This window comes from Doryrhamphus excisus, chromosome 11 (assembly GCF_030265055.1).
Source record: "Doryrhamphus excisus isolate RoL2022-K1 chromosome 11, RoL_Dexc_1.0, whole genome shotgun sequence".
Lineage (NCBI taxonomy): Eukaryota > Metazoa > Chordata > Actinopteri > Syngnathiformes > Syngnathidae > Doryrhamphus > Doryrhamphus excisus.
The window spans coordinates 19902119-19926884 of record NC_080476.1 but is presented as its reverse complement, the minus strand read 5'-3'; the positions used below and the strand labels follow the sequence as shown (position 1 = coordinate 19926884).

The window sequence follows — 24766 nt, the reverse complement described above, 5'->3', positions numbered from 1 at the left end:
TATTTTCATTTTATTGTAATTATTATAATATTTTATTATTTTAAAATATTTAAATAATTATAATAATAATTATTATTATTATTAGATTATTAGATTATTATAACTATTATTATAACTATTATGATTATTATAATTATTATATTAATACTAATTATTATATTAATTATATATAATATTATTGTTATATTTGCATATTTTACATAATAATAATATAATAATTATTATTTTCATTTTATTGTAATTATTATAATATTTTATTATTTTCAAAATATTTAAATAATAATAATAATAATAATAATAATAATAATAATAATTATTATTATTAGATTATTAGATTATTAAATTATTAGATTATTATAACTATTATTAGAACTATTGTGATTATTATAATTATTATATTAATGCTAATTATTATATTAATTATATATAATATTATTGTTATATTTGCATATTTTACATAATAATAATATAATAATTATTATTTTCATTTGATTGTAATTATTATAATATTTTATTATTTTTAAAATATTTAAATATAAATATAAAATAATAAATAATAATAGCAGATTGCATGACAATTTTACAGATACAATAATACCAGGTGGACTGTTACGTGTAAAATATATAGTCTTATAAATATTTAGTGTTTAATAGTACTTTGTTTGTTACTTTCTTGTTTTTTGGTGCCATACCGACCCACTGAAACTATGGATGTTCATCTTGTTACGGACGTAGCTTACCTCTTGCTTCATTGTTTACACTCTGGAGCAGCTGTTAGCTTTGAGCACCCTCTTCGTTATGCGGAGCAATCAGAGATCCCCATGGGGACACGGAGGAGGAGAGGCCGCATAGGGGGAGTGAAATGCGGAAAAGACGGTATCAACCCTGTTTACCGTCTGTCGTCATGGGGAATGTGAGCGCTAACGCTGCTAACCCGGCTACAGAGAGACTACTGAAGATTCAACATTATATTGAACTTTTTCTCGATTTATTTAAAAATAATATACTATTTTATTTCAACTGCTGTTGTTCTATAAGATTGTTCTAATTTTAATCAAAGTTTTAGTCGATATTTCCAAGCCCTGACACGTTAGCTCACTGTAGCGTTCTTTGTGGTAAACGATTCGATACGCAACTACATCAAATTTCATGTAAATTAATTAAAATTTTTGGAAATATGGGTCATTATTGTGATTCAAGAAATAATACAGTTAGAAATGGCAGTTTTTTTTCATGTTTAATGCGAGAGGTGATTTGTTTGACGGTCCTTGAACGCACCATCTAATGTTCTCGTTTTGGTACATACACACTGACAAAGTCTTTGTTACGCTGAGATCAGACCTTTATTCATCGAGTGCACACATTTAATTTTTAATGTTATTGTTCATAAAAATGAATACATGAAAAATGCGATGCTTTTTAGTGGAATGTCAATCAAAAGCACAATTTGGTCGTCCCTCACTAGATCACGCATCGAATATCGCTATATTGAAACACAAGATGTCTGTCAATGACACATCATATCACCTTAACATGATAGAGTGGAAAGTTCTCCTCACAGACGGTGTGGAAGTGGTAGATTTTTGGCTTGTTACTTTGTGTTTTTGTTTGAAACACTTTACGTACTGCAGTACGTCTCGTGTACCCCAGCTCAGTACAAACGGAGACCCTTCTCGACAAACACGGTCGCGACTCCCTTCACGTCTTTCAGCCTGTCCGAGTCGAAGTCCACCAGGAGTTTTTTCACACCGCTGCGTGCGGGTGTAAAGGTGAGCTTGATGCACACCTTCTGGCCCGGACCTATTTCACCGCTGGAAGAGACAAAGCGGCTTTACAGGCGCTGCTAGTTTTAACAATTAAGTCTCGTTAGCAGGACTTACTTCATCCTGACCGTCGTTGGGGACACAAGGCCGGCCCCGTCCACGGTGAAAACACCCCCCTTCAGTGGCACCGGGAGAGGGTTGGTGAAGGAGATGGAGCCTGTTAGCGGCATGTTAACGGCAGCTGACCCCTGAATCTGCGGAAAGAAAGTCTTGGTTGTTGAATTGGTTGAAATTTTTTCCCGGTGACTAGCTAGTGCTAATGCTAGTTACAATTTACATCAAATTTCATGTAAATTATTTACATTTTTGGAACTATGGGCTATTATTGTTATTTAAGAAATAATACAGTTAGAAATCACACATTTTTTTCATGTTTAATGCGAGAGGTGATTTGTTTGACGGTCCTTGAACGCACCATCTCACGTTCTCCCACCCTGCACAGATAGACTACCATAAAGGTAAGATTTTAGGACCTTATTGAAAAAAAAGGAAATTCCAGGATGCTTCATTTCATGCTTTTAATTTGATGTTGTTCCTGTCATAGTTTCACACAATATATCATAAATAAGACAAATGACATGGCTTTCATGTACAGAGTATCTTTAAATCTTTCCCGGTGACTAGCTAGTGCACGGCTAATGCTACTTACGGCCATGCTAACCCGGCTACAGAGAGACTCGGCATTATATTGAACTTTTTCTAGATTTATTTAAAAATAATATACTATTTATATTACATTTTATACATAATAAATAAGATCAATGACATCGATTTCATGTTCAGAGTACATGTTGCTGATGTGTTGAAAATCTTTCCCGGTGACTAGCTCGTGCACGGCTAATGCTAGTTACGGCCATGCTAACCCGGCTACAGAGAGACTCAACATTATATTGAACTTTTTCTAGATTTATTTAAAAATAATATACTATTTATATTACATTTTATACATAATAAATAAGATCAATGAAATTGATTTCATGTACAGAGTATATATTGCTGATGTGTTGAAAATCTTTCCCGGTGACTAGCTCGTGCACGGCTAATGCTAGTTACGGCCATGCTAACCCGGCTACAGAGAGACTCAGCATTATATTGAACTTTTTCTAGATTTATTTAAAAATAATATACTATTATATAGCATTTTATACATAATAAATAAGATCAATGACATCGATTTCATGTACAGAGTATATGTTGCTGATGTGTTGAAAATCTTTCCCGGTGACTAGCTCGTGCACGGCTAATGCTAGTTACGTCCATGCTAACGCGGCTACAGAGAGACTCAACATTATATTGAACTTTTTCTAGATTTATTTTAAAATAATATACTATTTATATTACATTTTATACATAATAAATAAGATCAATGACATCGATTTCATGTACAGAGTATATGTTGCTGATGTGTTGAAAATCTTTCCCGGTGACTAGCTCGTGCACGGCTAATGCTACTTACGGCCATGCTAACCCGGCTACATAGAGACTACTGAAGATTGCACTGAAGATTCAACATTATATTGAACTTTTTCTAGACTTCTAGAACTTTTTCTACTATTTATATTACATTTTATACATAATAAATAAGATCAATGACATCGCTTTCATGTACAGAGTATGTTTTAATGTGTTGAAAATCTTTCCCGGTGACTAGCTAGTGCACGGCTAATGCTAGTTACGTCCATTCTCTATTACAGCCATTGAGTCATGGTCACGTTGACACAAGCCCCGTGATAGCTGTCCTCGGCTATGCCTGCCAGTAAATAACACTTCGTAAGCCAATTTTGAGCTTGAAATTTGAGTTGGGACACCCGTATGCTAATGTAACACTGCGTAGATACAAATGTAGATTGAAGTGCATTGAAGTTGACTTTACAAGTATTATTTATTCACCACAAACTATATTTGTTCAAAGCAGGCAGTATTGTACAGGCAGAACAATTCAATACTCTTCCACAAGATGGCAGAAGTGAGATTTTTTTCATGTGAAATATACTGTATGTGTCTTGGTTTGGGAAGATGTACTCAAATCTAAGATAGATTTATGAAAATAAAAAAACAAAACATTTTTTTTTAAAGGGAATACAGTCCAAATATTACATGTGGTAAGTGCCAGTTGGATTTCCACATTGTTTTGATGACATCTGAACGGCAACAAGCCTGGTAAATCTATTTTTTCACATAAAAAATAATATGGGTCCTATGAATATGTCGCTGTCATATTGTATACGGTTGTAAGTTTGGTGTCCCACGTGTATGCGTTGCCACGCCACACCTACCTCCACCAGGAGCTCAGGCAAGATGAGCGGGATTTTGGCCACCACCATGTTGGGTTGGTTGTCCCCTGGGGCCTCCAGGAGGGCCATGACTTTGATCAAATGGTGGTCTGAGACACACTTGGAGTAGCTGTCGTAGCGCACGCGTAGAACTTCCTTGTGAACTGGACACACGACACATTCAAAGCGTGCGTAACGTCTTTTTATGTGTTATGAACCAACCTTTGTGTGCGGGCACGCTGACACTCTTGGTTTGTCTCTCGAACTCCCCTCGGTGAATACAGTTGTATGTCACAGCCGACGCCAGCAGGGTCAGACGGCCGTGGGCCTCTGCTCCTCCCGTGTTCTTCAACTGCACACGAATATTTCATTACAATGTGTGACTTCACATGTGTCGTGCCGTAGACTCAATTCAGAGTGGTCGGCTTTTCCCAGCGGTTACGTTCATCGTCATGCAAACGGCCATAAAAATGTTGTAACTTTAGAGAGAATAAAGAAAGATTTATTACATTAAAGTCACAATATTACCAGAAGACAGTTCTACATTTAAAAGGGTGAACATTTCAGAGAAAAAATTATGAGAATAAAGTCATAAATGTATTAGAAAAAAGTCGTAAATTTATGAGAATAAAATCCTAAATTTGAAAAATGTATGAAAAAAGTCTGAAATAAAAGAATAACATTGTACATTTACGGGAAAAAAAAGTTGTAAATTGACAAGATTGTACATTTACAAAATTTGTCAAATTTCTGACAATAAAGTTTAAATAAAGTTAAATAAATTTATGAGAAAAAGTCACAATTTTTTTTTACATTTTTACGTTTACGAGAATAAAGTCATACATTTATGAGAAAAAAGTCAAAAATTTACAAGAAAAAAGTTGTAAATTTATGAGAAAAAAAAGTCAAACATTTACGAGAATACAAGTAGTAAATTTATGAGTATAAAGGTGGAAATTTATGAGAAAAAAGTCTGAAATTCACCAGAATAAAGTCATACACTTAGGAGATAAAAGTTGTAAATTTATGAGAATAAATTTATAAATGTAATTCATGAGAAAAAAAGTTTGAAATGTATGCGAATAAAGTCAAAAATTTATGAGAAAAAAAAGTTGTAAATTTACGAGAAAAAAAGTCGTAAATTTATGAGTATAAAGGTGGGAATTTATGAGAAAAAAGTCTGAAATTCACCAGAATAAAGTCATACACTTAGGAGATAAAAGTTGTAAATTTATGAGAATAAATTTATAAATGTAATTCATGAGAAAAAAAGTTTTAAATTTATGCGGATAAAGTCAAAAATTTATGAGAAAAAAAGTTGTAAATTTACGAGAAAAAAAGTCATAAATTTATGAGTATAAAGGTGGAAATTTATGAGAAAAAAGTCTGAAATTCACCAGAATAAAGTCATACACTTAGGAGATAAAAGTTGTAAATTTATGAGAATAAATTTATAAATGTAATTCATGAGAAAAAAAGTTTGAAATGTATGCGAATAAAGTCAAAAATTTATAAGAAAAAAAAGTTGTAAATTTACGAGAAAAAAAGTCGTAAATTTATGAGTATAAAGGTGGGAATTTATGAGAAAAAAGTCTGAAATTCACCAGAATAAAGTCATACACTTAGGAGATAAAAGTTGTAAATTTATGAGAATAAATTTATAAATGTAATTCATGAGAAAAAAAGTTTGAAATTTATGCGGATAAAGTCAAAAATTTATGAGAAAAAAAGTTGTAAATTTACGAGAAAAAAAGTCATAAATTTATGAGTATAAAGGTGGGAATTTATGAGAAAAAAGTCTGAAATTCACCAGAATAAAGTCATACACTTAGGAGATAAAAGTTGTAAATTTATGAGAATAAATTGATAAATGTAATTTATGAGAAAAAAAGTTTGAAATTTATGCGGATAAAGTCAAAAATTTATGAGAAAAAAAGTTGTAAATTTACGAGAAAAAAAGTTATAAATTTATGAGTATAAAGGTGGGAATTTATGAGAAAAAAGTCTGAAATTCACCAGAATAAAGTCATACACTTAGGAGATAAAAGTTGTAAATTTATGAGAATAAATTTATAAATGTAATTCATGAGAAAAAAAGTTTGAAATTTATGCGGATAAAGTCAAAAATTTATGAGAAAAAAAGTTGTAAATTTACGAGAAAAAAAGTCATAAATTTATGAGTATAAAGGTGGGAATTTATGAGAAAAAAGTCTGAAATTCACCAGAATAAAGTCATACACTTAGGAGATAAAAGTTGTAAATTTATGAGAATAAATTTATAAATGTAATTCATGAGAAAAAAAGTTTGAAATTTATGCGAATAAAGTCAAAAATTAATGAGAAAAAAAAGTTGTAAATTTACGAGAAAAAAAGTTATAAATTTATGAGTATAAAGGTGGGAATTTATGAGAAAAAGTCTGAAATTCACCAGAATAAAGCCATACACTTAGGAGATAAAAGTTGTAAATTTATGACAATAAGTTTATAAATGTAATTTATGAGAAAAAAGTTAGAAATTTCTGAGAAAAAAGTTTTACATTTCTGAGAATAAAGAATACCTCAACAACAACGTCAAAGTCCGTTCCAAACAGAGGCTTTGTGGGTTTGATTGTCATCTGGAGTTTCCCCGGATTTGCTCTCTCATCCACCGTCTCCCTCACCGGACGTCCCGCCCTCTCGTAGACCTCTCTCTCCTTCTTGGACCCTGACAGGAAGACATCAATTAGACCCGGATTGCTCATTGATGAAGCGGAGGAAGACCCCTCATCGGGGGAGAAGTCAGTGTCACTTGTTCACACGACGGACCTGGCTTTGGGAAAAAACACTTTGGCACTGACAGCATCCCTCCTCTGTTATATAGTTGGAACGCTTCCTTCCTTCCTTCCTTCCTTCCTTCCTTCCTTCCTTCCTTCCTTCCTTCCTTCCTTCCTTCCTTCCTTCCTTCCTTCCTTCCTTCCTTGCTTCCTTGTTAACTTGTTAACTTGTTAACTTGTTTCCTTCCTTGCTTGTTTCCTTCCTTCCTTGCTTCCTTGTTAACTTGTTAACTTGTTTCCTTCCTTGCTTGTTTCCTTGTTAACGTGTTTCCTTCCTTGCTTGTTTCCTTGTTTCCTTGTTAACGTGTTTCCTTCATTCCTTCTTTGCTTCCTTGTTTCCTTGCTTCATGGGCTTCCTCCCTGGGCTTCCTTCCTTCCTTCCTTCCTTCCTTCCTTCCTTCCTTCCTTCCTTCCTTCCTTCCTTCCTTCCTTCCTTGCTTCCTGGTCTTACTTGCTTCCTTCCTTGCTTCCTGGTCTTACTTGCTTCCTGGGCTTCCTTCCTTCCTTGCTTGGTTGCTTGCTTCCTGGGCTTCCTCCCTGGGCTTCCTTCCTTCCTTCCTTCCTTCCTTTCTTTCTTTCTTTCTTTCTTTCTTTCTTTCTTTCTTTCTTTCTTTCTTTCTTTCTTCTTTCTTTCTTTCTTTCTTTCTTTCTTTCTTTCTTTCTTTCTTTCTTTCTTTCTTTCTTTCTTTCTTTCTTTCTTTCTTTCTTTCTTTCTTTCTTTCTTTCTTTCTTTCTTTCTTTCTTTCTTCCTTCCTTCCTTCCTTCCTTCCTTCCTTCCTTCCTTCCTTCCTTCCTTCCTTCCTTGGCTACCTTCCTTCCTTCCTTCCTTCCTTGCTTCTTTGCTTCCTTCCTTGCTTCTTTGCTTCCTTCCTTCCTTCCTTCCTTCCTTGCTTCCTGCGATTCCTCCCTGGGCTTCCTTTCTTCCTTCCTTCTTCCTTCCTTCTTTCCTTCCTTCCTTCCTTCCTTGCTTCCTGCGATTCCTCCCTGGGCTTCCTTTCTTCCTTCCTTCTTCCTTCCTTCTTTCCTTCCTTCCTTCCTTCCTTGCTTCCTGCGATTCCTCCCTGGGCTTCCTCCCTGGGCTTCCTTTCTTCCTTCCTTCTTCCTTCCTTCCTTCCTTCCTTCCTGGGCTTCCCTTCTTCCTTCCTTCCTTCCATCCTTCCTGGGCTTTCTTCCTTCCTTCCTGGGCTTCCTTCCTTCCTAAGCTTCCTTCCTTCCTAGGCTTCCTTCCTTCTTCGTTCGTTCATTTTCTACCGTTTATCCCAACGAGGGTCACGGGGGTGCTGGAGCCTATCCCAGCTGTCTTCGGGCGAGAGGCGGGGTACACCCTGGACTGGTGGCCAGCCAATCACAGGGCACATATAGACAAACAACCATTCACACTCACATTCATACCTATGGACAATTTGGAGTGGCTAATTAACCTAGCATGTTTTTGGAATGTGGGAGGAAACCGGAGTACCCGGAGAAAACCCACGCATGCACGGGGAGAACATGCAAACTCCACACAGAGATGGCCGAGGGTGGAATTGAACCCTGGTCTCCTAGCTGTGAGGTCTGTGCGCTAACCACTTCTCCACCGTGCAGCCAAGACCGAAGCTGGACTGACTAACCTTCTGGGTATTTGTACTGTAGCGTGACATCTTCCCTCCGGTCGCTGAAAGGACTTTTGGTACTGATGTTCCTTCCGACGCTGTCCTGGTCTACGCTGATCTGGATCAATGAACATCGTCTTACCATCACCGCCACGGACTTTTCTTTGGAAGAAAGTCAACGCTAAAAAGTCACCTTCTGTCTTTGGCCATCTTTTCGGACGATCCACTGGATGATGTCAGCGTTCACCTCAGCAAATATGAACGGGGCATCGAACTTGATGGCCAGATTTCCCTCCTTGATGGCCGTAACAGGACATGGACCACAGCAGTACTCGCCTGCGGAACACAAAGTCATTCTTATTCCAAGATGCCAACGTGAGCATCTGGAACATCTGGAATGTATACCGTCGCTCAGTTCTTGAGGTGTCGGGTCCAAAACCTGCCATCCGTCATTTCCCTGGGGGAGGTCATCTCTCCTCATCCAGGACTCCACCCAACAGTGGAAGTTCCTAACAGAGCAGTTTTAGCAAGATGAAGACCAACTGATGAAGACTGCGTCCTCGTGCGTCTTGGCCTACCAGCTGCTGTCGGCTTTTCCCAGGCTCTCCAGTCGCTCGTTAAACAGCAAGTCCAAAGAAAGATTCCCATCGGTGTCGTGGGCAGAAGAGAAGTTGGTGATGGTGCGTGTTGGGATTCCCAGGCAGCGCAGGACTGGAAAGGAACACACAGGAGACGAAAACCTGATCCCGCACTCCTTAATAAAAACTTTAAAAACTTAAAAAACTTTAAAAAAAATTAATAAAAATTAATAAAAATTAATAAAAAATTAATCCAAATTAATAAAATAAATTAATACATAAAATAAATGTGCTAAATCCAAGGATGAAGAGTCTTAAAGCAGTCATGATGTGCTATATATATCACTATATTGACACCTGGGCTTCCTTCCTTCCTTCCTTCCTTCCTTCCTTTCTTCCTTCCTTCCTTCCTTTCTTCCTTCCTTTCTTCCTTTCTTCCTTCCTTCCTTCCTTCCTTTCTTCCTTCCTTCCTTCCTTCCTTCCTTCCTTCCTTCCTTCCTTCCTTCCTTCCTTCCTTCCTTCCTTCCTTCCTTCCTTCCTTCTTTCCTTCCTTCCTTCCTTCCTTCTTTCCTTCTTTCCTTCCTTCCTTCCTTGCTTGCTTCCTTCCCTCCTACCTTCCTTGTTTCCTTCCTTGCTTGCTTCCTTGCTTCCTTCCTGGGCTTCCCTCCTTCCTCCCTTCCTTCCTTTCTTGCTTCCTTCCTTCCTTCCTGGGCTTCCCTCCTTCCTCCCTTCCTTCCTTTCTTGCTTCCTTCCTTCCTTGCTTCCTTGCTTCCTTGCTTCCTTGCTTCCTTGCTTCCTGGGCTTCCTCCCTGGGCTTCCTTTCTTCCTTCCTTCCTTCATTCCTTCTTTCCTTCTTTCCTTCCTTCCTTCCTTCCTTCATTCCTTCTTTCCTTCTTTCTTTCCTTCCTTCCTTCCTTCCTTCTTTCCTTCTTTCTTTACTTCCTTCCTTCCTTGCGTCCTTGCTTGCTTCCTTGCTTCCTTGCTTCCTTCCTGGGCTTCCCTCCTTCCTCCCTTCCTTCCTTTCTTGCTTCCTTCCTTCCTTGCTTCCTGGGCTTCCTCCCTGGGCTTCCTTTCTTCCTTCCTTCCTTTCTTCTTTCCTTCCTTCCTTCCTTCTTTCCTTCTTTCCTTCCTTCCTTCCTTCCTTCCCTTCTACCTTCCTTGCTTCCTTCCTTCCTTGCTTCCTTGCTTGCTTCCTCGCTTCCTTCCTGGGCTTCCCTCCTTCCTCCCTTCCTTCCTTCCTTGCTTCCTTCCTTCCTTGCTTCCTTGCTTCCTGGGCTTCCTCCCTGGGCTTCCTTTCTTTCTTCCTTCCTTCCTTTCTTCCTTTCTTCCTTCCTTCCTGGGCTTCCTTCCTTGCTTCTTAGCTTCCTTCCTTCCATCCTTCCTTCCTTCTTTCCTTCCTTCTTTCCTTCCTTCCTTGCTTCCTTCCCTCCTACCTTCCTTGCTTGCTTCCTTGCTTCCTTCCTTGCTTCCTTCCTTGCTTCCTTCCCTCCTACCTTCCTTGCTTGCTTCCTTGCTTCCTTCCTTGCTTCCTTCCTTCCTTCCTTCCTTCCTTCCTTCCTTCCTTCCTTCCTTCCTTCCTTCCTTCCTTCCTTTTAAATTAAATTAAATTAAATTAAATTAAATTAAATTAAATTAAATTAAATTAAATTAAATTAAATTAAATTAAATTAAATTAAATTAAATTAAATTAAATTAAACCAATCACTGCTGCCATATGGACTAATGGCGTCTATACTGCTCACCTGTGCAGGCCACAGCGGCGTAGACCCAACACTGGCCGTATTTGACCGGCTTGGCCCTGCCTTGGCTCCACTTTTGGAGGATGGGAACGCTGCCCTTCCATCGGTTAGGTGGGACTCCATCAGAGTACGGCTCATGCCAGCGGCCGACCAACACGCCCCTGTCGCCGTTGGAGTTCACCTGGGTAGGTGAGGATAACACACACACACACAACGTTACTATTCGTTTGTGTCATAATGAAGGTGATACGGTATATTGTTGTCATCATCACCATGGCTGAGATGATCCTGCTGATGTAGACCGGGTCCCGTCTGTGCTCCATGTCTTTGGCAGGGTTTCGCAAGGCATCGTTGGAGTTGTCCAGGATTTCAAAACAGATGTCCATCACATCGTCCTCAAACTGGGGTAGATAGACACCAGTTCAGGGGTGGGCACACATTTTGACTTGCGGGCCACATGGGGTGAAAAAAAGTTGGCATCTATATAAAGGTTCGTTCGTTTGTTCATTCATTAATTCATTCGTTCGTTCGTTCGTTCGTTCTTCCTTTCTTCCTTTCTTCCTATACCTTTATATACATTTATTAGCCTTTATATCGATGCCAATTTTCCTTCCTTCCTTCCTTCCTTCCTTCCTTGCTTCCTTCCTTCCGTCCTTCCTTCCTTCCTTCCTTGCTTGCTTCCTCCCTCCCCTTCCTTCCTTCCTTCCTTCCTTCCGTCCGTCCGTCCTTCCTTCCTTCCTTGCTTGCTTCCTTCCTCCCTCCCTCCCTCCCTCCGTCCCTCCCTCCCTCCCTCCCTCCCTCACTCGCTCCCTTCCTCCCTTCCTTCCTTCCTTCCTTCCTTCCTTCCTTCCTTCCTTCCATCCTTCCTTCCGTCCTTCCTTCCTTGCTTCCTTCCGTCTGTCTGTCCTTCCTTCCTTCCTTCCTTGTTTCCTTCTGTCCTTCCTTCCTTCCTTGCTTGCTTCCTCCCTTCCTCCCTCCCTCACTCCCTCCCTCCCTCCCTTCCTTCCTTCCGTCCTTCCTTCCTTCCTTGCTTGCTTCCTTCCTCCCTCCCTCCCTCCCTTCCTCCCTTCCTTCCTTCCTTGCTTGCTTCCTCCCTTCCTCGCTCCCTTCCTTCCTTCCTTCCTTCCTTCCTTGCTTCCTTCCGTCCTTGCTTCCATCCTTCCTTCCGTCCTTCCTTCCTTCCTTCCTTGCTTCCTTCCTTCCATCCTTGCTTCCTTCTTTCCATCCTTCCTTCCTTCCTTGCTTCCTTCCGCCCTTCCTCCCTTCCTCCCTACCTCCCTACCTCCCTCCCTCCCTTCCTCCATTCCTTCCTTCCTTCCTTGCTTGCTTCCTCCCTTCCTTCCTTGCTTCCTTCCATCCTTGCTTCCTTCCTTCCTTCCATCCTTCCTTCTGTCCTTCCTTCCTTGCTTCCTTGCTTCCTTCCTCCCATCCTTGCTTCCTTGCTTCCTTCCATCCTTCCTTCCTTCCTTCCTTCCTTCCTTGCTTCCTTCCTCCCTCCCTCCCTCCCTCCCTCCCTCCCTCCCTCCCTCCCTCCCTCCCTTTCTTCCTTCCGTCCTTGCTTCCTTCCTTCCATGCTTCCTTCCGTCCTTCCTTCCATCCTTCCATCCTTCCATCCTTGCTTCCTTCCTTCCTTCCTTGCTTCCTCCCTTCCTCCCTCTCTTTCTTTCTTTCTTTCTTTCTTTCTTTCTCTTTCTTTCTTTCTTTCTTTCTTTCTTTCTTTCTTTCTTTCTTTCTTTCTTTCTTTCTTTCTTTCTTTCTTTCTTTCTTTCTTTCTTTCTTTCTTTCTTTCTTTCTTTCTTTCTTTCTTTCTTTCTTTCTTTCTTTCTTTCTTTCTTTCTTTCTTTTTTTCTTTCTTTCTTTCTTTCTTTCTTTCTTTCTTTCTTTCTTTCTTTCTTTCTTTCTTTCTTTCTTTCTTTCTTTCTTTCTTTCTTTCTTTCTTTCTTTCTTTCTTTCTTTCTTTCTTTCTTTCTTTCTTTCTTTCTTTCTTTCTTTCTTTCTTTCTTTCTTTCTTTCTTTCTTTCTTTCTTTCTTTCCAATCTCCACACAAAGATGGCCGAGGGTGGGATATAAAGGTTCATTAAACGGAAAAACATTCTTGCTCACGGTGCAACAAAACCAAAACAGAATACATCCACAGCAAGTTAACGCGTGACATAAATAAACTACGAGTACTAAGTGGGCGGTTATGAGATGAGTTAGCATATGAGTGACAATGCAGGATGATGGAGAGTTTAGCCTTTTCCTGTCCAACCGTGACGGATGAAGATCTTGTTTGTGTGGTTTGCTTCCATTCTCACACGCTCCTTCTAGCAGCTTCCTCCGTCCAACCATCACCATTTATCATCTGGTTGACAGACTCTGGTGTCACACTGCTGTGACATATCACGGAGGTCATCTACACACACACACACACACACACACACACACACCTGTCCGTAATGCCAAGCGATGCTTCTAATGTAGTCCCATGAGCCCATGTAGATGATTCCATTCTCATTCATGATGTACTCCTGCAGGAGCTTCTCCTCGCTCAGATACACGGCATCATCTATGGCACACACAAACCTTCAATATCAGGTTATGCAAAAACGACGACAAAGTATCAATGACAAAAAAAAATGTATCATGTTATCAGCCATCTTGATTTCAGGACTTCACCTTTGCACCACGGGTTGAAGAGCAGGTGGAAGTTGGTCTTCTCGTTCTTTTCCAACACGCGTCCATCAGACATGACCAACATCACATCCAAACGATACTGGCCGACGATGGCGTCCGCTGGACTGTTCAGAGTCAGCAGCACGCCGTTGTGGGCGGCCTCCTGCCTGAACCGCCAACCGTCTTTGGCGCCGCTGCTCTCCTTTTCCACTTTGATGGTCTTCTCCGCTCGCTTACCTGAGGAAACACGTCAAAAAGTGTCATGGTCTTCATGTTCTGAATGTTGTCTCCAGGGTCGATTGTGTAGGAGTCATTCCCAAACGTTCCTTACAATTTGGATCGTTTGTACTCACCGAGGTGGAGGAGCAGCGCCAGGCGGTGGTCACGGCCCATAGAGTCTGAGCACTGCACGAAGATGGAGAAGGGCTGACCCCTACGCACGATCAAGCGCTCCCGATCGATGTCCTTGGTGTTGTGAGCGGAATTGTTCTGGTGACATCTGGGATCCACATCCATAATGACGGCTAAGAAGGTAAAGCATAAGTTATGCATGGATAGATCAGCTTGGTAGATCAATAGCGAGGTTGATAGATCACCCACCCATGATGGATGTTCTTCCAAAGGTTCTTATATCGATCCTCGAGTATGTTCAGGCAATTGTGTGGGTGTGCATCCCGGGTCTTGTATTTATACAGCGCACAACACACCCCCAAAACACTCTCACTCCGCCCCACTCCCACTCCCACCCGACTGACCTCTGACATCACTTCCCAAAAAGACTCCTTTGCCGGAATCATCCTCCTGCTGTGTTTACACGAGCGTGAGTGTGCGGCCGCTTAACAGTGTCTTTAACCCCGTCCTGGAAAGACACTGTGGGCTCTTTGTTGCAGTTAACTTTCTTTGCAAAAAAAAATTAAAAAAAATAAATAAAAAAATTTAATAAAATTAAATAGAAAATAAAATAAATTAATATAAATTTAAATAAATAAATATCAATTTAAATAAATACAAAAATGTGCTTTGTCCTCAAGCGTGGCTCCTAACCCGCTAACCCCTGTCCCGAAATCTAACCCTATCCTAACCCCCTAACCCTACCCCACTAATCCCTAACTCCTAATCCTCCTAACGCTAACTCTAACCCCACCCTAACCGCTAACCCTAGTCCCCTAACTCCTGCTCAATGCCAAATAAGCCCCTCCTACCTGCCCACACGCACAAACAAAACTTTACATTATTGTTATTTATTCTAAATTATTTAAATTATTTGTACAAAATAATGTTTACGCTGTACATTGTTCGTATTTGATGTAATCTATTTATTCTCCACATTATTTATTATTGATTATTGATTATTTATTAATTTTAATTTTAATTTTAATTTTAATTTTAATTTTAATTTTAATTTTAATTTTAATTTTAATTTTAATTTTAATTTTAATTTTAATTTTAATTTTAATTTTAATTTTAATTTTAATTTTAATTTTTATTTTTATTTTTATTTTTATTTTTATTTTTATTTTTATTTTTATTTTTATTTTTATTTATTTTTTTATTTTTCTTTTTTCTTTTATTTTTTTCTTTTGTCTTTTTTTTCTTTTTTTCTTTTTTCTTTTTTCTTTTTTCTTTTCTTTTTTCTTTTTTCTTTTTTCTTTTTTCTTTTTTCTTTTTTCTTTTTTCTTTTTTCTTTTATCTTTTTTTCTTTTTTCTTTTTTATTTTTTATTTTTTATTTTTTATTTTTTATTTTTTATTTTTTATTTTTTATTTTTTATTTTTTATTTTTTATTTTTTATTTTTTATTTTTTATTTTTTATTTTTTATTTTTTATTTTTTATTTTTTATTTTTTAAATAACCTCCAACCCCTAAGTCCTAACCCTAACCGCTAACACTCGAACCCCTAACCCTTACTCTAACCCCATCCTAACCTCCTAACTTTTAACCCCTAAGTCCTAACCCTAACGTCTAACCCCTAACCCCTAACCCTTAGTCTAACTTGAACCGAACCCGCTAGTCTCTAACCCCCTAAGTCCTAACCTCTAAACCTAACCCCTAACTCCTAACCCCTTCACCCTCTAACCTCTAACAGTAATCGTGACCCTACTGTAACCCCCATCTTCCAACCCTAACCCTACCAAAATATCATATTTCAACACTTTCTGTGGTCCAACTTTTCTATTTTTACAGCCTTTTACCAAACAGCCCATCCTTATCTATTTTATTTCACTTTACGTAGGTTATCGGCCACTGCACTCACGCCTGCCTGTTCTGGTAAAAGCGCTGACTGGAATGAGTCAAGGTCGTTGACCGTTTGACACCGTAGCATCCATCATGGCGCGGCTGCTTTTCACCACAAACAGCATCCTGTTGTTTGTCGGCTGGTCGTGATGGGAGATTTTTTTAAATAAGTGAAATATTATTAAGAATTCCGATAAAAATGTAAAAGTCACACTTGGCTAAATTGCGTCACTGAAGAGTAACGCAGTCGTAGGCCCATCGGTCGGTGACGACTTTGGATGAGTGATGCAAGTTGACAGCAATTTCAGTGGAAGCGTGATTGTCAAATATTTGACTGGCGGGTGTGGCCGGCCATCTTCCTCGTAACTGACAGTCATCTTGCAGGGAAACAAGGCCCTCTTTGGCCCACCTCGGCGTTTTCGTGGCACCCGAGTGCCAACGGGGTCGCACGTTAGTGAGGATGTGACGCACACGTACGGTACACGCATGGAACGGAATGGAAAACCGTGGAAGAGGAAGTGCTTTCTTGTCGCTAACGGGAGCATCCACGGGGGCCGCCGGGGGCCACATACTGATAAATGAAACTCCCACTTCCCCAGGTAGGGCCCTGAGGTATGCCCAAACTGCTCCTGTAACACTTTACAATAAGGTACAGTAGTTCCTGAGTAACAACTCCGATCCTAATCACTACTTCATCAGTGACTCGGTAACTACTCTAAATGTCTGCGCCTTAGTTCCTCAGTAAATACGCTACTCATTGTTTGTCATTAGTTCTTCATTTGTTCCTCGGTAACTACTCTACTCATTAGTTCATTAGTAACTACTCTAAGTTGTGTGCCTTACTTCCTCGGCGGCTAATCAATACTTCATCAGCAACTACTCTACATTTTGCGCCTTAGTTCTTCGGTACTGCTTCGCTCATTATTTTGTCATTAGTTCTTCATTTGTTCCTCAGTAACTACTCATTAGTTCCTCAGCAACTACTCTAAAAGTGTTTCTGCCTTAGTTCCTCGGTAACAACTCTACTCATTCGTTCCTCAGCAACTACTCTACTCGTTATTTTGTCATTAGTTCTTCATTTGTTCCTCAGTAACTACTCATTAGTTCCTCAGCAACTACTCTAAAAGTGTTTCTGCCTTAGTTCCTCGGTAACAACTCTACTCATTTGTTCCTCGGCAACTACTCTACTCGTTATTTTGTCATTAGTTCTTCATTTGTTCCTCAGTAACTACTCATTAGTTCCCCAGTTGTCCATTTGTTTCTCAGCAACTACTCTAAAAGTGTCTCTGCCTTAGTTCCTCTGTAACAACTCTACTCATTAGTTCCTCAGCAACTACTCTACTCGTTATTTTGTCATTAGTTCTTCATTTGTTCCTCGGTAACTACTCTACTCATTAGTTCATTAGTAACTACTCTAAGTTGTGTGCCTTACTTCCTCGGCGGCTAATCATTACTTCATCAGCAACTACTCTACATTTTGCGCCTTAGTTCTTCGGTACTGCTTCGCTCATTATTTTGTCATTAGTTCTTCATTTGTTCCTCAGTAACTACTCATTAGTTCCTCAGCAACTACTCTAAAAGTGTTTCTGCCTTAGTTCCTCGGTAACAACTCTACTCATTCGTTCCTCAGCAACTACTCTACTCGTTATTTTGTCATTAGTTCTTCATTTGTTCCTTGGTAACTACTCTACTCATTAGTTCATCAGTAACTACTCTAAATTGTATGCCTTACTTCTTCAGTACTACTTCACTCATTATTTTGTCATTAGTTCTTAATTTGTTCCTCAGTAACTACTCATTAGTTCCTCAGCAACTACTCTAAAAGTGTTTCTGCCTTAGTTTCTCGGTAACAACTCTACTCGTTATTTCCTCGGCAACTACTCTATTCATTATTTTGTCATTAGTTCTTCATTTGTTCCTCAGTAACTACTCATTAGTTCCCCAGTAGTCCATTCGTTTCTCAGCAACTACTCTAAAAGTGTTTCTGCCTTAGTTCCTCTGTAACAACTCTACTCATTAGTTCATCAGCAACTACTCTACTCATTATTTTGTCATTAGTTCTTCATTTGTTCCTCAGTAACTACTCATTAGTTCCTCAGCAACTACTCTAAAAGTGTTTCTGCCTTAGTTCCTCGGTAACAACTCTACTCATTCGTTCCTCAGCAACTACTCTACTCGTTATTTTGTCATTAGTTCTTCATTTGTTCCTCAGTAACTACTCATCAGTTCCTCAGCAACTACTCTAAAAGTGTTTCTGCCTTAGTTCCTCGGTAACAACTCTACTCATTAGTTCCTCAGCAACTACTCTACTTGTTATTTTGTCATTAGTTCTTCATTTGTTTTCTTCATTTGTTCCTCAGTAACTACTCATCAGTTCCTCAGCAACTACTCTAAAAGTGTTTCTGCCTTAGTTTCTCGGTAACAACTCTACTCGTTATTTCCTCGGCAACTACTCTATTCATTATTTTGTCATTAGTTCTTCATTTGTTCCTCAGTAACTACTCATTAGTTCCCCAGTAGTCCATTCGTTTCTCAGCAACTACTCTAAAAGTGTTTCTGCCTTAGTTCCTCTGTAACAACTCTACTCATTAGTTCATCAGCAACTACTCTACTCATTATTTTGTCATTAGTTCTTCATTTGTTCCTCAGTAACTACTCATTAGTTCCTCAGCAACTACTCTAAAAGTGTTTCTGCCTTAGTTCCTCGGTAACAACTCTACTCATTCGTTCCTCAGCAACTACTCTACTCGTTATTTTGTCATTAGTTCTTCATTTGTTCCTCAGTAACTACTCATCAGTTCCTCAGCAACTACTCTAAAAGTGTTTCTGCCTTAGTTCCTCGGTAACAACTCTACTCATTAGTTCCTCAGCAACTACTCTACTTGTTATTTTGTCATTAGTTCTTCATTTGTTTTCTTCATTTGTTCCTCAGTAACTACTCATCAGTTCCTCAGCAACTACTCTAAAAGTGTTTTTGTCTTAGTTCCTCGGTAACAACTCTACTCATTAGTTCCTCAGCAACTACTCTACTCGTTATTTTGTCATTAGTTCTTCATTTGTTCCTCAGTAACTACTCATCAGTTCCTCAGCAACTACTCTAAAAGTGTTTCTGCCTTAGTTCCTCGGTAACAACTCTACTCATTCGTTCCTCAGCAACTACTCTAAAAGTGTTTCTGCCTTAGTTCCTCGGTAACAACTCTACTCATTCGTTCCTCAGCAACTACTCTACTCGTTATTTTGTCATTAGTTCTTCATTTGTTCCTTGGTAACTACTCTACTCATTAGTTCATCAGTAACTACTCTAAATTGTATGCCTTACTTCTTCAGTACTACTTCACTCATTATTTTGTCATTAGTTCTTAATTTGTTCCTCAGTAACTACTCATTAGTTCCTCAGCAACTACTCTAAAAGTGTTTCTGCCTTAGTTTCTCGGTAACAACTCTACTCGTTATTTCCTCGGCAACTACTCTATTCATTATTTTGTCATTAGTTCTTCATTTGTTCCTCAGTAACTACTCATTAGTTCCCCAGTAGTCCATTCGTTTCTCAGCAACTACTCTAAAAGTGTTTCTGCCTTAGTTCCTCTGTAACAACTCTACTCATTAGTTCATCAGCAACTACTCTACTCATTATTTTGTCATTAGTTCTTCATTTGTTCCTCAGTAACTACTCATTAGTTCCTCAGCAACTACTCTAAAAGTGTTTCTGCCTTAGTTCCTCGGTAACAACTCTACTCATTCGTTCCTCAGCAACTACTCTACTCGTTATTTTGTCATTAGTTCTTCATTTGTTCCTCAGTAACTACTCATCAGTTCCTCAGCAACTACTCTAAAAGTGTTTCTGCCTTAGTTCCTCGGTAACAACTCTACTCATTAGTTCCTCAGCAACTACTCTACTTGTTATTTTGTCATTAGTTCTTCATTTGTTTTCTTCATTTGTTCCTCAGTAACTACTCATCAGTTCCTCAGCAACTACTCTAAAAGTGTTTTTGTCTTAGTTCCTCGGTAACAACTCTACTCATTAGTTCCTCAGCAACTACTCTACTCGTTATTTTGTCATTAGTTCTTCATTTGTTCCTCAGTAACTACTCATCAGTTCCTCAGCAACTACTCTAAAAGTGTTTCTGCCTTAGTTCCTCGGTAACAACTCTACTCATTCGTTCCTCAGCAACTACTCTAAAAGTGTTTCTGTCTTAGTTCCTCGGTAACAACTCTACTCATTAGTTCCTCGGCAACTACTCTACTCGTTATTTTGTCATTAGTTCTTCATTTGTTCCTCAGTAACTACTCATTAGTTCCTCAGCAACTACTCTAAAAGTGTTTCTGCCTTAGTTCCTCGGTAACAACTCTACTCATTAGTTCCTCAGCAACTACTCTACTCGTTATTTTGTCATTAGTTCTTCATTTGTTCCTCAGTAACTACTCATTAGTTCCTCAGCAACTACTCTAAAGGTGTCTCTGCCTTAGTTTCTCGGTAACAACTCTACTCATTCGTTCCTCAGCAACTACTCTACTCGTTATTTTGTCATTAGTTCTTCATTTGTTCCTCAGTAACTACTCATTAGTTCCTCAGCAACTACTCTAAAAGTGTTTCTGCCTCTACTGATTAGTTCCTTAGTTAGTTCGTTAAAATTAGTTTCCACAAATATGTGCTTATATTTTTTTAGAATATGTTAAAATCCAAAGTATACTTTTGAATAACTCTGGCGGAGGTGTTTTGAAAAAGGAAAGCGGAACCGGAAGTAGTATTGTGTCATTGTGTCGTCAGAGGGAGCGCTAGTTTTAAATGCACGCGCATGCACCGGTTGACTTGAGCTTCCCTCTTTCCCCGAGACGGTTGGAAGTTATTGGAATAAGCACCATGCGGACAACTCGCAACTCCTGGAACCCCTCGGTTGGACTTTTGGGATGTTTAATATTACCGCGGACGTCTTTCAAGGAGGTTCCTGCCTCGCCGGAACAGGAGCCGGGAGCCAACCGGTATGCTAACAGCCCCTCACTGGACGGAGGCACGAGGCGGCTGGAGGGAGGCACGAGGCGTCTGGACCGAGACACGAGGCAGCTCATCGGCCGCTTTCTCGACGACTTCACCGGGCTCTCCGAGGCTACGTGGGTGCCGAGCAAAGCCCATTTAACGATGAAAAAGGTCGTGACGAGACTAGTGGACAAGCACAGGTTCAAATACAATGGTAAGTGGACGTTTATTGTGTTACTTTTAGCCGCTGGTGCCTTCGTGATCCTTCGGCCGTTTAGCCGCTGGTGCCTTCGTGAAACTTCGGCCGTTCGTACCGTTCGCGGGCGTTAGGACGCCATTTTTAAATGTCGTCTCCATTGGCGTACTTGCGTTTGTACTCTTAAATATGTACACTGTGTGTTTAGTTTTGACGGAAAAGCTGTCCTACGTGGATAACAGTCGTTGCGCACCATACGAATAGTTATTCCATGTAGTTATTCCATCTCCATTGCTGCTTACACGACAGTATGAGCCAATTGAGTGCAACATCCGGGTACTACGTGTGGCTACTGAAGCACAGTCTTGCTGGGCGAATATATTTGTGTTAGTTAAGCAATTAAGTGTGTTTTTGTTGCCATAAATGTTCCTGTACCACCCACACTTAAATACAAACATATCAAACAAGGATATTTAATTAATGAGGTTTCAATGTCTCTTGAAGGCATCATCAACCAGCTGTCATTGGACCAAAGAGCGGACAACATGGCCTTCGTCGGCGAAGTGGCCCAGCGTCTGTTCGCAGACGGGACCACCACCTGGGGTCGTATCGCCAGCCTGTTGGCGTTTGGCGCCGTGGTGTGCCAGTACCTGAAGGAGAAGGAGCGAACCATCTGTGTGGAGATGGTGGCCCAGGAGATCTCCACGTACCTGCTGTCCCACCAGCGCACCTGGCTGATGGAACACAACTCTTGGGTAAGAAATGTGGCATTTTTTTTTTGTCATGTGACTCCACCAGATCATCATGACTTTCATGTTTTTTTTGTGTCCTCAGGATGGCTTTGTGCAATTCTTCCAGGAAGCTGAGTCAGATTGCTTTGTGATGAACGCCCTTTTGACCTTTGTGGGACTGGCCGGTATTGCTGCTTTGCTGGTGCGCTTGTTTCGGTGAAGTCTGTGGAGCTTTGTGTACTTTGACAGTTGACATGAAAGATCTCTACCTTTACACTAAAGTTAACTTATGTAAAAATGTCCTGCTTTTGTTTAAAAAAAAGCACATTTTATATACTCAATTGCACTTTTTTTTATTGTTTCTAATTCATTTTTTTTCTTGTTTGCACTAGAGCTAATTTTTGGCCTTTTTTATTCACAATACAGTAGGACCTCATTTTGCTAGCAACCCGGTTTGTGTGTGTTTTTTGATCAACATCGAAAATACACCCCAAAATGCGGTGCATTTTCCAGTTGGAGTACAATATGACACTAGTGTCTTGTCGCCTTTATTAATGCACTGCACTTAATGTGTGAATGTATTTAACATCCTGGTTGGCGTCCTTAGCTTGTTGACAAAATGGCACCCGGAACTTAATTCCGTCTGTCATCAGTGTTTGAATAAATGAAAGTTTTACGGTTACTTAACATTTTTTGGTTTTCAGGAACAAAGTCATTTGATTTTATTATTTTTCATGGCCTTGGTCAGACCTTGAACTCATCACACTAACCAATGTTCCGCTGTATTTTCTAATGTGTGTGTGTATATATGTATATAAGAGTTGAATTTACCTTATTACTGAGTTTATTTTTACATTTTTAAAAATAAACAAGTGGCTTGGAATGATCTTGTCACATATATTCTGTGTCTATTCTTTCCACAGTTTGAGCTCATATTAATATCACACTCAAATACACTTAATTTTTAATATGTCCGTCAGTACAGACGTAATTGTTTTGAATGGGGAGTAGCGCCATCTAGTGGACAAATGGGAGCATTGAAAGCGAAGTACTGCAGTGTCAATTGTAAACTAAACACAACATTGCATGATTATCTTACTGTTAATATAAATTAGTGATTTGAATATATTTTCATTTTGACATTTCATTTTTCTGTGGCGATGTAATTTTAGGCTAATTTGTCAAATGAATATCCTTTATCCACCAACAGTAAATGCATACAACAAAGCCAAAAATGGCTGAAAACTACGTACATCACAATCAATCGTATTTCCCCCCCACCAGCGATCTCTTGTCATAATTGTCACCCGTACTTAAACTTTAATGTAGAAAAAAACTTCCGGTTCTACCAGAACAGCACCGCTTCCGTTTTCCGGTCTGCTCGGCGTTACACATCCTGTATCCGGTAAAATCAGGCCTTCATAATAAAATAAGCATTCCAGTAAAATAACAAGGTATTTACACGACAAGGAAAATCAGAAATGTCATTATTTTTGCTCTATTATTATCCCGGAAAGTTTCACTCAATTTGTAATGCAAGTTTTTATTTTTACGTTCACGGTTTACTGTACAAAAATTTAGTGTTTGGCGGAACTATGTGTCTACAAGGTGCGGTTTCAGGGGGAGAAGTTTTCGTGCCGGACCGATCCTCACGCTGTTATTGCTAACTGCTTCCATCATGCCCGTCGACACCAAACGAGTACGCGGTCCAGACGTCTCCCAAAGCCCGTCTTTATTTGCCAGGAAACCGGGTACACTCGTCTCCTCGCTTGGCCCCCGAGCAGACGGCCGACGGCGGGACCAAGTGGACGTCCGGCCCGTGTTCGTCAGGTGCGGGCTAGTGAGTCAAGCTAAGGGCTCAGCGTACATGGAGGCGGGAGACACTAAGTTGATGTGCTGCGTTTACGGACCCAGAGAAACAGAACGGAAAGATGAAACCGATATGAAATGTGGAAGGTATTATTTTGTTATATTGTGTTATGATATATATGTCACATTTAGTGTCTCATTTGTGTCATAGTTTGCGCTTGTGGTGATGCTTTAATAAAAGTGTATTTGTGTCCACAGGTTGACGACTGACATGCGTTTTGCTCCATTCTCATGCCCGGAAAGAGGCTCCTGGATTCAAGGTAGCCAGGACAAAGATTTCTCCCTGATGCTGCACGAGAGCCTGCATCCCGCCATGTGCCTCCATAAATACCCTCGCTCCCAAATCGAAGTCAACGTCATGGTCCTCGAAAACAGCGGCTCGGTCCTGGCGCACGCCGTCACCTGCGCTTCCCTCGCTCTGGCAGACGCCGGCATCGAAATGTACGATCTGGTTCTCGGCTGCGCCATCCGCCAGGACGGCGGCTCCTACGTCGTGGACCCGACTTACGCGGAGGAAAACGGCTGCGGTTCGGTCGCCGGCGATAATCAGGGAAAGCTAACGGTGGCGTTCCTCCCCAGTTTGAACCAGATTTCCGGGCTCCAGTCGGACGGAGAAATGACTGAGGAGACTCTGTCAGCTGGGGTGCGGACCTGCATCGAGGGGTGCTATAAGATTTATCCTGTCATCCGACAAGCTTTGGCCAAGGCCGTGCGGAAGGTCGCGCCCCCACCATCAGAGAGCTGATTTTTTTTTTTTTTTTTACACTTTAACTATTAATTGTACTTGCATACAATCTACTGTTATGTATTCCTTAAATATAGCATACAAATTCACCTGGACCTGTTCTGTTGTGTTTTCTTACCACAGAGTGCACTGTTGTTGTACTTAGTTGGAAATTTACAAGAATAAAAGTACAAATTTATGAGAAAAAAATCATACATTTATGAGGAATAAAGTAATAAATTACAAAAAATAAGTCATAAATTTATGAGGAAAAAAGTGTACATTTACAAGAATAAATTGGAAATTTGACAAAAGCAAAGTTGTAATTCCACAAGAATAAATTTGTAAATTATGAGCAAGAAGTCATGCATTTACGAAAATAATGGAAATAGGAAATTTATGAGAAAAAAGTCAATTTTACAGGAAAATAAGTCATAATATTACAAGAATAAGATCAGAAATTTACCAGAATAAAGTCGTATGTTTTTGAGGAAAAAAAATGACAATGAAGTCATAAATTATGACAAAGTCATAGATTTATGAGAATAAATTCGCAAAATTACG

At 39.6% G+C, this 24766-nt stretch overlaps 3 protein-coding genes across 4 annotated transcripts; 2 read left to right on the top strand and 1 right to left on the bottom strand.

Moving 5' to 3' along the window:
• Positions 1-1350: 1350 nt before the first annotated feature.
• tgm2l (transglutaminase 2, like) lies at positions 1351-14216 on the bottom strand. Of its 2 annotated transcripts, XM_058088157.1 has the most exons (15): positions 14074-14216; positions 13827-13997; positions 13477-13710; positions 13248-13366; positions 11091-11219; positions 10822-10999; positions 9080-9212; positions 8907-9010; positions 8695-8837; positions 8520-8619; positions 6655-6800; positions 4319-4448; positions 4100-4260; positions 1881-2017; positions 1351-1811 (listed from the first exon to the last, which is right to left on the bottom strand). In XM_058088157.1, exons 1-15 carry the CDS (start codon positions 14075-14077, stop codon positions 1652-1654), a joined length of 2049 nt encoding a protein of 682 aa, XP_057944140.1. In that variant the 5' UTR covers positions 14078-14216; the 3' UTR covers positions 1351-1651. The 2 variants fall into 2 exon arrangements, with proteins under 2 accessions (XP_057944140.1, XP_057944139.1); XM_058088156.1 differs by having other exon boundaries at positions 13827-14112.
• Positions 14217-20455: 6239 nt separating this feature from the next.
• Positions 20456-22507, top strand: LOC131138861 (induced myeloid leukemia cell differentiation protein Mcl-1 homolog). The gene is made up of 3 exons (XM_058088163.1): positions 20456-20896; positions 21383-21633; positions 21713-22507. Exons 1-3 carry the CDS (start codon positions 20494-20496, stop codon positions 21827-21829), a joined length of 771 nt encoding a protein of 256 aa, XP_057944146.1. The 5' UTR covers positions 20456-20493; the 3' UTR covers positions 21830-22507.
• Positions 22508-23153: 646 nt separating this feature from the next.
• exosc6 (exosome component 6) lies at positions 23154-24318 on the top strand. Its single transcript, XM_058088162.1, has 2 exons — positions 23154-23565; positions 23677-24318. The coding sequence occupies exons 1-2, from the start codon at positions 23288-23290 to the stop codon at positions 24221-24223; spliced, it is 825 nt and encodes a 274-aa protein (XP_057944145.1). The 5' UTR covers positions 23154-23287; the 3' UTR covers positions 24224-24318.
• Positions 24319-24766: the final 448 nt, after the last annotated feature.